General features: G+C 43.2%; 2 protein-coding genes across 2 annotated transcripts; both read left to right on the top strand.

Moving 5' to 3' along the window:
* Positions 1-959: 959 nt before the first annotated feature.
* On the top strand, positions 960-12,129 carry prkcda (protein kinase C, delta a). The gene is made up of 18 exons (XM_067229422.1): positions 960-1,073; positions 4,165-4,294; positions 4,409-4,608; positions 4,737-4,803; positions 5,132-5,288; positions 5,839-5,870; positions 6,051-6,136; positions 6,277-6,406; positions 6,507-6,607; positions 6,974-7,070; positions 7,155-7,285; positions 7,384-7,557; positions 7,809-7,900; positions 9,760-9,822; positions 9,926-10,064; positions 10,340-10,528; positions 10,623-10,751; positions 10,839-12,129. Exons 2-18 carry the CDS (start codon positions 4,186-4,188, stop codon positions 10,995-10,997), a joined length of 2,055 nt encoding a protein of 684 aa, XP_067085523.1. The 5' UTR covers positions 960-1,073; positions 4,165-4,185; the 3' UTR covers positions 10,998-12,129.
* Positions 12,130-12,366: 237 nt separating this feature from the next.
* rft1 (RFT1 homolog) lies at positions 12,367-15,703 on the top strand. Its single transcript, XM_067240961.1, has 10 exons — positions 12,367-12,540; positions 12,716-12,801; positions 12,911-13,030; positions 13,150-13,441; positions 13,525-13,659; positions 13,805-14,065; positions 14,184-14,328; positions 14,458-14,563; positions 14,671-14,920; positions 15,159-15,703. The coding sequence occupies exons 1-10, from the start codon at positions 12,478-12,480 to the stop codon at positions 15,321-15,323; spliced, it is 1,623 nt and encodes a 540-aa protein (XP_067097062.1). The 5' UTR covers positions 12,367-12,477; the 3' UTR covers positions 15,324-15,703.
* The last annotated feature ends 243 nt before the right edge of the window (positions 15,704-15,946 follow it).

Here is a 15,946-nt window from a genome sequence, read left to right as displayed (position 1 = left end):
TGCTGCATACAAAGGCAAACGTACAAACACAATCACAAAAGTGGAAAATCCTGTCAGGTAAGGAGTTCCCTAGTTCTGTCATGAGTCAGGATCTCCCTGTTATGTAACTCCTGAAAGGGTATTATCAGGGTAGAACAGGGACACACCTGTATTCAGCAGTTTTGACTTTCAGCCCAACAAAAACATCCTCACCTACACACCAGTGTGTCTGTTCTGTGAAATTATATTGGATTACTTAATTAATAACTAATTAGATACAACTTAACTGGTACACAGTGGGTGATGGTGATAGCATATGTGAGTATTTGTGTAGGGGATGCGTTTAGCAGGCATGTTGCTGAAATGTTGGGCAGAGATGAGTAATGTGGAGGGCTAGAGCCAGTTTAGCCTGGAGACAGAACCAGCAGCTGCAGGATCCAAATCTGCCACCTCCACAGCCACACAGCGCTGCCCAAACTCAGACTACCCCCGCAAACCAACTCTACAATCCCATCCTCCGAACACACACACACACACACACACACACACACACTTTGCTGTGTGTAAAACCCATGTCTTTTCATACATTAGGCAATCAGGATAGATCCTGTACCAGAGTTATCAGCTGTAGGTTGAGACCCATTCTTAGAACAATGTTTTAATCTAACCCAGAGATGAAGGAAGTAAAAGAGTGTGTACATCAGAAAGATTTAGATATATAGCAACTGTTGGCGAAGTGTCTGACTATGCTTTGTGAACCTGCTTCATCGTCCTCATGAGCACTCACCCAAGTCGTCTATTCAAAAACTACAGAGACAGTAAGATCAAAGACACGTCTACTTTGTCAAAATGTACACAAAATGGGGACACCTACACTTATTGTTGCTAAATAGCTTAAAGTGCGTCCGCAATGCAGTGTGTGTATGTGTGTGTTTCATTGTGTGTCTGTACCTGGTCGACGTCACACAGTTTGCGGAGAAGCTAGAGCGCGCAAGTACTTCCTCAATCGAAGGAATCACAGAACGAGAAACGGGAGGAAGAGACCGACCACGACAAGCATACGGTAACAAGAAAATACAAGTTTTCAAGTCGAGGTAAGTGAATCACACGTACTTTAACGTGAAACCGTTAAATAGTTCTAAATTATGACTACAACTAAAAAATTCGGTCCCTGCTATTCGCAAACATTCTCAAAAGTTTTGGACAAATTATGATGGCCTCTATGTTTTTTGTATTCAAGGAAATATAACGGCAAGTAGCTATCTTCTCAGTTAAAATAACTTGCAGTTGACTATGTCTATGTCCAGGCTCCACAATCTGGACTGCCTACAAATAAATTGAATATAAATGTATCCCTATGTAAGGGACGTCGTAAGACTGTTCTGTTCTGATATCCGCAACTTGAAGCTACATATGTGGATATAGTCGGCCTATAGTTAATATCACAATATATGGACCATCATGCATTTGTTGGTTTACTAGTATGATGCACTTATTTAAACAAATGGATACAATTTATTTTCATTCACATTTTGACATTGTGTTATCAAACACAGTTAAAATCACCGCACCACTGTTCCGGTCACAGTTTAATTGGTGAAATTAACTCGGTAAAGTCAACGTGACAGTTGAACAAAATATCCTAGTCTAGCCTACCTTTCAGCAATCTCCTATACTGGTTTATTTTGACATGAAAGATATAGATTTTGGGAAGAGCGACGTGGTCTACAGATTATTATGACACAGTTTAGAGCATAAATAGCCTATTTAAAAATATGCCTATGAATTGGCATATTTCGTCGATTTAGGTTCAATATAGGCTTATACAGTAAACTAGGTTGATTGGAAGGGAAAACCAAGTTATAACTGCACTATGAGTCACAATGTATCTTACTGCAGCTAACTGAAATGATTTACCACATCCTATTGCATTCATGTAGGCCTACTCGGACAGTTGTTAAGGATGTTGATCATCAACATACTGACACTGACACATCCTCCTTTGCAATATGATTTGTGATGTGTGTGAATGAGAGAGAGTCCATGTGTTTGTGTTAGGATATGTATTATCTACTATTATCTACAAAGGCTTGTCCATTTTTACATGCCTTAAAGATATGTTCAGTGGCTGCACAGTTTGAACATAACCAAGAAATACCCAGGAGAAGCTGGTCACATGGAGCTAGCAGCTGAGAGGGCCGGGCATCAGTAGCCATTGGGGTCAGTTCAGATTGCCCATTGCAGTATTACAGCACAAGTCTCTGACAGGCAGTCGTTACTACACTGTTCCTGTTTTATCTCATTCTATCGCTCAGTCTCTCTCTCTCTCTTTCTCAGTCTCTCTCATTAACAGACACACACACGATCCACCATCTCATTAATTTAGTTATCTCAGTCATTTATAGTTGTTTCTACGCATACAGGACATTAAATGAAATAGGACAGATTTGAGCATTCTCCCTGTCTGTTTGTGTTTCTATGTTTAGAATGTGTGTGTGTGGCTAAATTGTGAAAACAGATTGTGTCTAAAAACATTGGTGCATCAAAACATAGACTCAGTCATGCATACACACACACATACTATTCAGTAACGACCTATTTTATCTGGTTGCATGTTTCTCATATGAATGTTTCTGGGTCTTAAAGCGTTTTAGCTGGATCAGTCACAGTAAACACACCTTGACAACAACACACTTTTTCTGTGTTACCATAAATGGTACCATCACTATATCTGTGTGTGCTTCTGAGGAAGTGATGGAGAGGTAGGCTACAGTAACGGAGGGACTTAAAGTAGAACACTGATGATCTTATCAATCTCAATGCTTCCCTTCTCCACCCCCACCACTGTGCACACACTCACACACACACACTAATACCAACAACAGTGAGGTTATTATTGATTAGATAACAAAAGCATCACAGCTCAGGGCTACGGGCGTGAACCTCTATCGACTTTGCTTTTACACGTACTGACAAGCATCACTTCATTTTTATTTCTCTTATATAACCCTCTATCGCTATCATGTGCAAAATGTTACTTTCTTCTGTTTGTGTACTTTTTTTCTGCCCTTGTAGTTGGTGTTTGTGAGTTTGGAAGTTTGGAAGTGAGGCATGTAGAGGACCTGTCTGGGGTATTGGTGTCTGGACATGTCGGGGCTCGCTGGCTGTCAGGAACGCAGGGAAATACCTTTACTTCTGCAGCTCCACTCACAGTGGTGAACAACATACTTTACTGCAGGAAGGGTTGAAGAGATGGCTTCTCGTTTCTCAACATCACTGTCATACTGTTGCACATAGGAGTTCAGAAATAGCGGTAGAGTTTGAGTAAAGATGTTGCTTGCTTATGTCCTGTTGTGTCTGTGTGTGAGTGTATGTGTTTTGTAATAATTCTCCACCAATGCTTGGCACAGAGCTGTGCACACACACACACACACACACACACACACACACACACACACACACACACACACACACACACACACACAGGTAGATAACTAGGCATTCTTGACAGAGGTGCTACAATGACCTGGTTGCTAATGTATATGGGTGGGGTTTACATTATGAATGACTTAACCTACAATAAACATAAAATATATGTTTAACCTTACCTCAATCAGTATGTCATGCCTGAATTTCAATGCAATTTTACTTCTCCTTATTTGAAACGTATTTAAAATGCTGTTCTGCAGTGAGACCAAATAACTGTCCAAGTTTTACTTGTGTACAGTAGGTGACTTGTGGGAAGGGCACTCGTGCGTTCTTACTCACACACTCTGTTACTCAATTGGCCGATCACAGGCCTCTCAATCACAGGACTCTCAATCACAGGACTCTCAATCATCGGACTCTCTTTCAATCAAAGGACTTTCTTTAACTGAGAACCACGTTTTTTGTGTTATTTCTTTTATTTCTAATTAGAGAAGCTTTTCAAGTTCTTTAGGCTGTCTGTATAAAAAGCAACTACCTAAACAGTAATATTAGTAGGACATTATTGATGCGTATGTATTGTGCATATAGAGTACATGTGACTGAAGCTTGTGTGTAAACGTGTTCTTTTGTGTGTCACTTACAGAGTACAGATGGCGATTTCACTGAATCATGGTACTTCGCCATGTGTATTCAGCAGTAATCAAATTGACATGTCAATATATGTGACTGGGGTAACATTCTGGTCTCATTGAACAGGTGGCGCAGGGACTGGTCACCATGGCGCCCTTCTTGCGGATCGGCTTCAACTCCTACGACCTGGGCGTTCTATCTCCCCTGGCTGACCCCCCCTTCTGTGCCATCAAGATGAAGGAGGCTCTCACCACTGGTGAGGATATGGATTGTGCTGTATAGACTGTTCATGCATACACAGTATGTTTATGGCATGACGCTAATTCCAAAGGGGCCATGCCATTAGATAACTCATACCCCCACCCTCCAGAGAGGGGTAAGACCCTGGTCCAGAGGAAGCCCACCATGTACCCAGCCTGGAAGTCCAGTTTCGACGCCCACATCTACGAGGGCCGTGTGCTGCAGGTGCTGCTGATGAGGACGGCAGAGGAGCCTCTGGCTGAGGTCACAGTAGGAGTGTCGGTCCTCGCCGAGCGCTGCAAGAAGGCCAATGGACGAGCTGAATTCTGGGTAAGGCGCAGGGAAGTGCGACACAGAAGTGATACAGATCTGTGTTAGTGGGGTTGTAAAGGCGCTTTGCGTTTGAATGGAAGTGTTTGGAGGGGTTGGTCTCGACAATCTACTGTGCGTGCATTCAGGTGGATCTTCAGCCTTCGGGGAAGGTGATGATGGCAGTGCAGTACTTCTTGGAAGGAGCTGATCCAGGTGGGGTGTAATGATTTCTTCATCTTCATGATCTCCTGATCCATAGACGGATCAGGAGAGAACAGACTGCATTCCACCGAATGTGTTAGTGTGTATGTGTATGTAAGAGAGAAAGAGAGAGAGAGAGAGAAAGGGCGAGAGAGAGAGGGAGGGAGAGAGAGAGAGAGAGAGAGAGAGAGGGAGGGAGAGTGTGTGAGAGAGAGAGAGAGAGAGAGAGAGAGAGAGAGAGAGAGAGAGAGAGAGAGAGAAAGTAGAGGGACTAGCTTATTTTTTTCCAAACAAATAAACCGAGAGCCTGTCTCTTCTCTTCATGTGTGCCTCTTGGTAGAGAGTAAGCAGTCTGTGAAGGAGGAGGAAGGACCCACCATCAACCGGAGACGAGGGGCCATCAAACAGGCTAAGATCCACTCCATTAAGAACCACGAGTTTATCGCCACCTTCTTCAGACAGCCCACTTTCTGCTCTGTCTGCCGAGAGTTTGTTTGGTCAGTTTGTCCTCTACACCGGGTGTGTGTAATTGTGTGTGGACACGCTGGGGTGATGAGCTCATGTTTTATGTAGATACCATTGTATCTCCACTTGTGTCTCTCTTGGGGTGTTGGAGCCTGAGCCGATCAGAATTCCTATATAGTTTAGCAGAAATAAACTCAGTTAGACTCAATCAAATGCTAGCATTTTTGTCATTTTAAATGACAGGAAAGCATTTCAAATGTGCATTTCCGACTAGTAATTCTGACTAGCAGTACTATCTAACAATATGCTGAACCCTTTTAAATATTGGTTGACCTTGAGGTTTTTTATGTAAAAATGGGTTACCAGCAACAGCAATAGATTATCGGAGGTGTGTGTGTGTATGAAAGTGTGAAGCTGGTTTCTGTACAGTTCTGTGAGCATATAAACCACCCCTTTGCATCCAATGGCATTCATTACCATTCTAATCAAGATAGCAAGGCCATTATTGTCAGCAGTCCATCCTGATCTGGAGGGCATGATCACAGCCCTGAGCTCTCCCTTCCTCTTCTGTGTCCTCCACAGGGGACTCAACAAGCAAGGCTACAAATGCCGACGTAAGTGGATGAAACCAGCACCATGACATTCACAAAAAAATAAATAAGTATGACAATTTGACCATATTTCCCCTCAAATGGAAAATAAGAACTGTAAACACAGTTATATAGGTTTTATGATTTGTTGATCAGCTGTCAGATGTGGAGTGTATGAATTTGTGTTCACCTTATATTTTCCAGAATGCAATGCAGCCATCCATAAGAAATGTATAGACAAAATCATTGGAAGATGCACGGGCACAGCGGCCAACAGTCGGGACACTGTGGTACGTTGGACCAGGTTCTGTCCAGGCTCCTGCTCTTTTACCCCAGTACTTATTCAACCAGGTTGAGAGTTTTCTCTGGAGAAACCTTCAGGAAACTTTCAATACATGTGTGGTACATTCCCTCGTATGTATGTTCACAGTTCCAGAAGGAGCGCTTCAAGATCGACATGCCGCACCGCTTCAAGAACCACAACTACATGAGCCCCACCTTCTGTGACCACTGTGGGAGCCTTCTGTGGGGCCTGGTCAAACAGGGGCTCAAATGTGAAGGTAGGGAACAAGCTCTGTGTGTATGTGAATGTGGGTGTTTTGATTCTTCTCCATGTGAAAGTGTGTATGTCTATAACCAAGTTACTCAATTCTCTCCTAGACTGTGCAATGAATGTCCATCACAAGTGTCAGGATAAAGTAGCAAACCTCTGTGGGATCAACCAGAAGCTACTAGCTGAAGCTCTGACACAAGTCACCCAGGTTGGTAACCTTAACGTTTGTGTCAGCATGTGTCTGTGTGTCAGCATGTGTTTGTGTGTCAGCATGAGGTTGTGTGCGTGTGTGTGTATTTGTAATGTGTGTGTGTGTCTGTGGCCAGACGTGTGTCTGGGCGACTCCCGAGTCAGGCCAGGCTGTGTGGCACCAGAAAGCTGAGCTGCCTCCTCTTGTGTGTTTAAGGACACAAGGCTAATGTGCTCCTCATGTTCTCATTCATTGATTCACTGCAGTATAATCAGATCCGTTAAACAGTCTGTTGTACTGTATATTTGATATACCTCTGCTTATTTAGCTCTCTCTTTCTCTAAGGTATATTTCTCTTGTCGTATTTCTGCTGTCCATTCACAGAAATCCACAAGGCGCTCAGACCCAAACCAGCCAAACCTGCCAGATATAGGAGTCTATGAGGAGGTCTCAAGGAACTTGGTTGCTCTGGATGTCAACGGTCAGTGTGTATGTGTGTGTTTGTGTTTGTGTGTGCGTGTGCGTGCATTTTTGTGTGTGTTGATGAGGATGTTTGCTCTTGTAGACGGCACCCCTTATGGCAGGCTGTGGGAGGGCTCCAGCCCCCTGCCGCCGACTCGTTTCACCCATCTGACCCACATCAACGTGGACAACTTCATCCTACACAAGGTTCTGGGCAAGGGAAGCTTTGGCAAGGTAGGCATTGCCATGATAACATAAATTTGCTTTCTGGCATCTGTAAGAGGACAAGATTACTAACAATCCTCACCTCTCCTGCTCCCCTGCCTTCGTAGGTCCTGCTGGCAGAGTTAAAGGGCAGTGGAGAGTACTTTGCAGTCAAAGCTCTGAAGAAAGATGTGGTTTTGATGGATGATGATGTGGAGTGCACCATGGTGGAGAAGAGAGTTTTAGCTCTGGCCTGGGACAACCCCTTCCTCACCCACTTGTTCTCTACCTTCCAGACTAAGGTAACTCACATGCGCACATGCTCGCACACGCACATAAACACACTCATAGAGTGACAGTGAATACCTTAAATACAATAGACTTATAGAGCTATACGTCAATGCCTTAATCAGGGTAACTTTACTGTGTGGTCTGCACATCTATTGTCTTTTGTTGTCTTTTGATTTCCTATTATTCTTTGCAAACCACATACTGATATGATTTACATATGTGGAAGGCCACTGTAGTAATGCAAATGTCCTGCTTGTGACAGGAGCATCTGTTCTTTGTGATGGAGTACCTGAATGGAGGAGACCTGATGTTTCACATTCAAGAGAAGGGTCGCTTTGACCTTTACAGAGCCACGTGAGTAGAATCAGCCACAGACTGACAGGCAAATTGACACACACACTCACACACACGCATATGCATACACATTCCACAGACAAATACACTAACATTCCACTCACACAAAAACAGACGCACAAACTCAGACCCATGGATGTTTTGATGGAAAACAGATTCGCACAGTTCTGGCAGTATATTATACATTGGTCTCTTTCCATTGGTCAAAGCAATAGACTGTCCTTGTAAGGAGAGGGTAATACGAGTGGGTGAGGGTGTATGTGTGTGTGACATCACTTCATCAGTCACTAAACAGGGTTGTCAACACAAACATGACATCATTTCCACCCTTCTCTAAACCAGAGACTGGGGAAACCTAACTTTTCAAGTAGTTTGACTCGTTCAAGTAGTTTGACTCGTTAAAATGGGTTAAACTGTCTAGTATTAGTTGAACTGAGTTACAAAGCTCCCATCCTAACACTCTGTGTTGAGAACAGGTAAGATGACAGGACTACTACACTGCTGCCAAGCCAGTGACACTCTATCCAGCTGGGAGTATTAATTTTTAACCACATTCTGTGCATGAGTATTCGTGCATGTACTGTGTGTGTGCATTTATGTGTGCACGTGTGGATTCTCCACGAGAAGCTGGCAGCCCAGAGTGGAAAGTCTTTCCTGGGTTTGGTTTCCTGGTTATGCAATAGTTTTCCCTGGCCAGAGTCTGAACCAATGAGTTTCCAATGAGCCCACTATCACAGCACAAAGGGCCTGTTGATCTGCTGCTACCTCTGAACCCACTATCATCCGACAGGCCCCAAACCTCACACTACCACCAGAGGGGAAAACACATCCCATTTATACTCTCCATTTATACTCCATTACTAACAATGTAACTCCCTGTGTCTGAGTTCCCTCATCCTGCCTAGGTGGGAGAGTTTGTCTGAACCTTAAACAACTGTTTGTGTAAGAGCATATGTACTGTACATTCAGTATCATTAGAACCTATACTAGGATTTACCCAGACATTTGATAATGACTTAGTAATCATTAGTGGTGAGTGAGAGTTAGAAAACAGGTCAGGCTGGACAAAGCCATGTATCTTATCAACCAGTCAATCAATCTGTCAGTAAATCAGTCAGTCAGTCATTCAGTGAAGCCCATTGAATCCTCAGCTACATGGGTACATCGTCCCCTGCTTTCTGGAGCCAATCTGTTTCGCCTTTCAGAGATGATAAAAGAAGGAAGCCAGTGATAGGCTTACAACTAAGCTAAGGCTGCTTGGCTGCCATTGGTCGCTGCTCAGTGGTCTCAGGTATCTCAACAGGATAGCATTGTTCACCTGTCCTCACAATACCTCTCCATACAAATGTCCACTTCAATAATTAATACTGTGTGAAAATAAAGAAAGTTACACTCTCTATGGGCTTGAATACTTTCAGAGCAATTTGCAAAGCCAGGATGTAACTTCTTCAATACAAGTCTGTGTAAAAGCATTGCTGATTATCACAAACTCTTTTAAGTTGGTTATTTATCTTGAACATTGTATTGTTGCTTCTCTATTAAACATATTAAGGGTTTGATTGCCCTGCATCAGCAATAGGGCTGCTATGGGTCCATCAATGGAAGAAAGAGAAAGCTGAAATTAAGCTAGTTGAAGGAAACCTAGGTGGGAACATATATTGAGTGTGTTATTCTCTATTTTCCATTTGACACCATTAGTTTTTTTTCTGCTGTAGGCATCACATGAACACACAGCACAGCCCACAGAGACTGCATTCATCACCTCCTACACCACCTTGGAAAAACACTGCCCTCCCGCAAAACAAGTTTTAGATCAGGATATGTTTACCTTATTCTCTCCTCCCTCTTCCCCTTTCAAGATTCTACTCCGCTGAGATTGTTTGTGGCCTACAGTTTCTACATTCCAAGGGGATCATCTACAGGTAGGGCATGAACAACACATGCAAGCACACACACACACATAAACTGATCATGATAAAAACAAACAACTCAGTCATCACTTCCTTTTTATCTTTCTGCTGTCAGAGATCTGAAGTTGGATAATGTGATGTTGGATCAGGAGGGACACATCAAAATAGCAGACTTTGGCATGTGTAAGGAGAACGTGTTTGGAGACAACAGGGCCACCACTTTCTGTGGGACTCCAGACTACATCGCTCCGGAGGTACACAACAAATATTGAACTGATGTTATGATTTGCTCTGATTGATAAATGCTAACAGGTTAGTCTAGCTACGTGACTGAACAGCGTGATGTGGATCTTGTAGCAGACATGGTTTACCAAATGGGATTTGTTGTTAATACAATTACCGATGTTTACATTTTGGCAATACTTTTTTTCGTCCTTTATTTCAGAGACCCTCTAGGTTTACCCGGCTAATATGTTAATCAAATAATCAATTTGTTGGGATGTGTGTTTATGATGCCATCTCTCATTAGATCCTGCTTGGACAAAAATACTCCTTCTCAGTGGACTGGTGGTCTTTCGGAGTGCTGCTCTATGAGATGCTGATTGGCCAGTCACCTTTCCATGGTGATGATGAGGATGAGCTGTTTGAGTCCATCAGGATGGATACACCCCACTTCCCCCGCTGGATCACCAAGGAGGCCAAGGACTTGATGGAAAGGGTTTGTACTGTACCCTACTCCAAATATAAAATATACCTGTCTCTCTGAACTGAGCTAGCATCGTTGATTGTGTTTGTCTTCTCTACTCATGCAGTTGTTTGAGAGGGACCCCACTCGCCGGCTAGGCATTGTGGGAAATGTCCGCGTACAGCCCCTGTTCAAAAACATCGACTGGTCGGCCTTGGAAAGGAGGGAGGTGGAACCCCCCTTTAGACCAAAAGTGGTAAGAGTCTTATAAATCTGTCTGTCAAGATAGTATAGAGGAAAAAGGTGTACAGTGTTACTTGACTAACCTTTACACCCATTACAGAAAGCCCCCAACGACTGCAGCAACTTTGATCGTGAATTCCTTAGTGAGAAGCCCCGCCTCTCTCACAGCGACAAAAACTTCATTGATTCCATGGACCAATCAGCTTTCGCCGGCTTCTCCTTCATCAACCCTGAGATGGAGCACCTTCTGGAAAAGTGAGGAGCAGACCTTCATACCAGTCTCCACCCTGGGCACTGACATCCCAGAGGTCAAAGGGGAGAGGTGAAACCAGGGTTTAATTAGTACTGTTTTAGGGTCTGTTCGTCAAGGTGTCTGTTCTGTCACGTGATCAAACCTGCAAGTGAGTGAGCGGTACCATGTTCAGTATTTTGTGTGCCTGTTCTGTAGTTAAGCACAAACAGTCATTCTCTGGTACGTAGAAATCACAAGAGTATAACTTACAGGAATTGTCCTTTGTACAAATAAATAGTTTATAAATGCATGCTAGTGTGTCTAGGTGTTTGTGAGCTGTATGTAGATGATTCTATTAATTGCCACCTAAATTTTTGGTCATTGTTATGACACTCACCAGTTTGAAGAGCCAACACAAGGAGCCTCCGATTTTCTCCCATTCCTTTGCAGTAAAACCCTGCCTAAAAATAGAACTGAATTCTGATTGTTAAGATGGCTCCTGTTTTGACACCTGGAACCTTAAATGTGGGATACACTCATTGACAACAGTATAGTACCATCACAAGGGATGTCTGGCCCTTCCAGTGAATGGAGCACTTTAGTGTGTGTGGATGAAGGTGTTTAGGTTTGTTTGAGTTATCTGCTTGCAGGTCCAAAGACCTCACACCAACATTCACCATCTCTCCTACAAATGAATTATTTGACTGAATCATTGCTTTTGGTTATGTCGCATGAAGAACCTTTCTCGGTCAATAAGAAAGATTTATAAAAATGTGTGGTTTACTGGTTTGTGTGCCATCTAGTGTTAAGTAAATTCAGAAAATTCAGACAGAGCAACTACAGGTTCACTACACAGTGAACAAAATACAAGCACAGTGGTCTGTCTAGTTAGGTAGGCTATTATATTCCTGTTGTGAAATATCTCATTTATAGACATTTATTATTTGAATGATTTGCGTACTGTTTGCGATGCTAAACATTGGAAAGGGACCTATTGACATGCTGTATAGATATATATGTATATTGATTTAACGTGTATATTTTGGTGCGCTTTAATTATGTGCTTTTTTACCGTCTCCATCTTTTAAATCTTATAAAAAAAATCATTCCAATGTCTGAAGTCAATCTTTCTGAAATGTCCCGGCACAATAAACTTTTCAAAGTAGTTATGGAGCTTTGATGAATTAAATAAGCGTAACTATGACCTAGAGACCTACAAATAAACAATGGGGGTCATATTTATACATGATCTGCAGCTACGGGTCTCAACTGAATCTTGTGAATCAAAGTAAGATAAGATCGCCCTCTGGTGGACCATTACTTTTAGTGTCAATGACGTATAACGGATACGTATAAGATGTATACGGAAGTGCGGTTAGTGTGTAAGAGACATGAGTGAAAATGCCGGATTTCAACTTCGCGATGTAAAACACGGGTTTGTTGAGATGACTTGGTGTTTATACCAGCTTGCCACTTAGTTGTGTCATACAGGACTTTACACAGGACAATGAAGTCCCAAGACGTGTTGAAGGATGCATCCACTCTTGCTTCATACAATGTATTGCTACAGGTAAACCTAACGTTCTAATTCAATTACTTGAACTTAGTTCTGTCTGACAGTTGATACAAGGTGATATCGTGACAGAAACTACTTTTGAGTCTTGACTGGCATTATCAAGGGTCTTAAAAACAATGTATGTCGATCTGTATTGTGTTTGTGCTTACATTTCCAAATGATGTTTCAGGTGATGTTTCGTGTGCTCACCTTCTTGCTGAATGCGTTTACCCTTCGTTTTGTTTCCAAAGAGCTCATTGGTGTTGTTAATGTAAGGTAAGATGTCATAATGTGTAGACTTACAGCTGCTGTGATTCTGAGATGACTTAACTTGCTAAAAAACAATACAATACTGTGTGTTTATGTGTGTTATGTGTATGTGTAGGCTAACACTGCTGTACTCCACGCTGGTATTCTTGTCCAGAGAGGCATTCAGGAAAGCATGTCTCAGTGGATCTGGAACAGATCCTAACTGGAGACAGGTCATCAACCTGCTATGGCTGACGTGAGTTTGTGTCACCATTGACTACTGAGATGTATACCAAAAACAAAACCTCAAAAGTTTAACCTTTTTGCTCTGAACTGGTATGTGTACATGTTTTCCATTGTATTTGAATCTCCCAGGTTGCCTTTGGGTGTTCTGTGGGGGTCCCTGCTTGTGTGTGTTTGGCTATGGCTCCTGGAAGTGCCAGACCCCCAGGCCATACCACACTATAGCCCTGCTGTGGGGCTTTTTGCCCTGGCTGCTGTGCAGGAGCTGCTGGCTGAACCGCTCTGGGTCCTGGCTCAAGCACACTTGTTTGTCAGACTGAAGGTGGTGGCAGAGAGCCTGGCGATGATCGCTAAGTGTGTTCTGACAGTGGTTCTGGTGGTATCTGCCCCTCAGTGGGGCCTGTACATCTTCTCTATGGCTCAGGTACAGAGTAGTCTAACACTTGAAGTTCAGCAGAATGTTGTGGATGTGGATTTTGTACTGATCTATCTCCTGTCAACTCCTAGCTGGTGTACACAGGGTTCCTTGTCTTGTGCTACTTTGGCTACTTCCTGCATTTTCTGGGGTCTGGTGAAGCCCAAAGGAAGGCCTTCCCCCTTCGCTGCATTGGAGACCTGCTGCCTTCCAGGGTGAATGAAGAGGTAATGTTTTCCACAAGAAAAATGTCACTTTGTTCATGTCATCCAATATCTTACAGCTTGGGCTACTTCGTGTTTGTCTTATATGCGTTAAATAGCTACCCAATGTTTGGTCATACTACTGTGCTGTTTTTGTGTGTGTTTGTAGCCGTGGGTGGACTGGACCCTGGCCAAGCTGACGTGGAGCTTCTTCAAGCAGTCCTTCCTGAAGCAGATCCTGACGGAGGGAGAGAGATATGTCATGACCTTCCTGAACGTGCTTAGTTTTGGGGATCAGGGTATATACGACATTGTCAACAACCTGGGCTCCATGGTGGCCCGCTTCATCTTCCTGCCCATCGAGGAGAGCTTCTATGTCTTTTTTGCCAAAGTTCTGGTGCGAGGGCGGGATGTGAAGAGTCAGAAGCAGGTCAGAGTGGTGGAGACGGCCAATCAGATACTTGGGATGTTTCCATTGTGCAGTGCTAGTTCTGACCCTGGTCAGCTTATATCAGATCATATGATCCTGCTCACTGATTTGTCTGCAGGAGGATGTTGCTATCGTGGCTGAGGTTCTGGAATCTCTTTTGAAGTTGGTGCTTGTGATTGGTCTGATCATCACAGTGTTTGGATATGCCTACTCTGAACTTGCTTTGGACATTTATGGGGGCTCCCTGCTCAGCAGTGGAACAGGTGAGATGACAACATCATACGTGTGTGCCACAGAAGTGATTTACTAATGCTTATTAAGTTACACTATGATGACGTATGTTTCTAGTGTTGTTGATGGCAGTGTTTGTATGTATTTTTCTGTTGTTGAAGGGCCCAGTCTTTTACGATGTTTCAGCTCATATGTACTTCTGCTCGCTATCAATGGAGTGACTGAGTGCTTTGTCTTTGCTGCCATGAGCCAAGAAGAGGTAGACAGGTAAGAACAAACACAAACAGACATACATAGGGTTCTGTGATTTCCTACACAGTATGAGACCCTAATCACTCACACTGTCTGACCCCAGCTGTCTGTCTGACCCACAGGTATAACCTGGTGATGCTAGCCCTCTCAGTCTCCTTCCTGTTCTTGTCCTACATGCTGACATGGTGGGCAGGGGGGATTGGCTTCATCCTGGCCAACTGTTTAAACATGGGCCTCCGTATCCTGCACAGCCTCGTCTACATCCACCGCTACTTCCAGCAGAGCCCTTGGACCCCCCTGCGTGGCCTCCAGCCCTCCCCAGCCCTGCTGCTCGCTCTGGCTCTTAGTGCAGCCCTCACTACCCTCTCTGAGGTACCTGCACATATCCTTCTCTCTTTTGCCTCATTGCTGACTTATTTTACTGACCAGTTATTCTCAAGTCTGTCAATATTCTTTCATCTAGCGCTAGTCTTTGTATTTGCCAAAGACAATAGTTACCTCGCGTTGTTAAAAACTTTAGATTGATTAAAATTGTTTCATATACATTCAGAATGATCCAATTGTATTCCCTGCACTCATGCTGTCGTCCTCTCTGTGCCTCCTGTTCTAGGGTGCTTTCTGCTGTGATGGAGGGTGGATGCTGAGGCTGGTCCACATTGCTGTTGGAGCAGGATGTCTTCTGGGTGTGCTTGTCACTGTCCTCCTTACAGAGACTCAACTTGTTCAGTTTGTCCAGACTCAGCTTCTGCCCCGGTACAGAAAGAAGCAGACATAAATCTTCCCTGCAATGGGAAGAACAGACTTCCATCACTTAAGATGTGTAAGTAAAAACTGCAAGGGGTGAAGCAAGAACCGTGCTTTGCTCTTTAAAGCATTCCAAGTATCCAAATGGTCGGTGGATGGCTCTTCGTACAGTACATTTTGTATATGTTCATATGGCTGTATACCCATGGGTATAGATCCATGTGATTCACTGATTTAGAGATAGTGGCAAATTATGTCAACTTTTCTCATTTCTAAAACAATTTCAACATTTGATTACTAGATGGCATTGAAAATGATAGTTTGGGTTTCTAACATTTAGGCCTATGTATAATTGTACACATTTGAATGGATTTCCAGCTTCCCTGCTTCCATCGTGTACTTCTCTTGTTGCTTGCTATTAAATATAAGTAAAAAGATTTTTTTTTTAATCTTTTACACATTTTACTAATGTTTTTTGTTATTATTTTACTGTTTGTCAGATTTTTTTTTTCCTGAGGCGTTTAGTTTTGTAATTCAGACATCAGGTATACCGTATATCAGACCTGTTTTTGACCCTGCCATCAAATTGTGCCATCTTATTGGAACGGTCAAACTGGCCTTATACCAGCACTTTGCCAACTGAGGTGTGTGTGT

Source organism: Osmerus mordax, chromosome 1, assembly GCF_038355195.1.
Source record: "Osmerus mordax isolate fOsmMor3 chromosome 1, fOsmMor3.pri, whole genome shotgun sequence".
NCBI classification, from domain to species: domain Eukaryota; kingdom Metazoa; phylum Chordata; class Actinopteri; order Osmeriformes; family Osmeridae; genus Osmerus; species Osmerus mordax.
Note: the sequence above shows the minus strand (reverse complement) of the source record. Positions and strands in the feature narration are given on the sequence as shown.

Excerpts from the sequence above, each read along its gene's own strand:
- prkcda (XM_067229422.1), top strand. The coding sequence starts at position 4,186 with ATGGCGCCCTTCTTGCGGATCGGCTTCAACTCCTACGACCTGGGCGTT. Across the intron at positions 4,804-5,131 it reads CTTGGAAGGAGCTGATCCAG|AGAGTAAGCAGTCTGTGAAG; the intron begins GTGGGGTGTAAT and ends GCCTCTTGGTAG. Across the intron at positions 10,752-10,838 it reads CCCCCTTTAGACCAAAAGTG|AAAGCCCCCAACGACTGCAG; the intron begins GTAAGAGTCTTA and ends CACCCATTACAG.
- rft1 (XM_067240961.1), top strand. The coding sequence starts at position 12,478 with ATGAAGTCCCAAGACGTGTTGAAGGATGCATCCACTCTTGCTTCATAC. Across the intron at positions 12,802-12,910 it reads ATTGGTGTTGTTAATGTAAG|GCTAACACTGCTGTACTCCA; the intron begins GTAAGATGTCAT and ends GTGTATGTGTAG. Across the intron at positions 14,329-14,457 it reads CCTGCTCAGCAGTGGAACAG|GGCCCAGTCTTTTACGATGT; the intron begins GTGAGATGACAA and ends CTGTTGTTGAAG.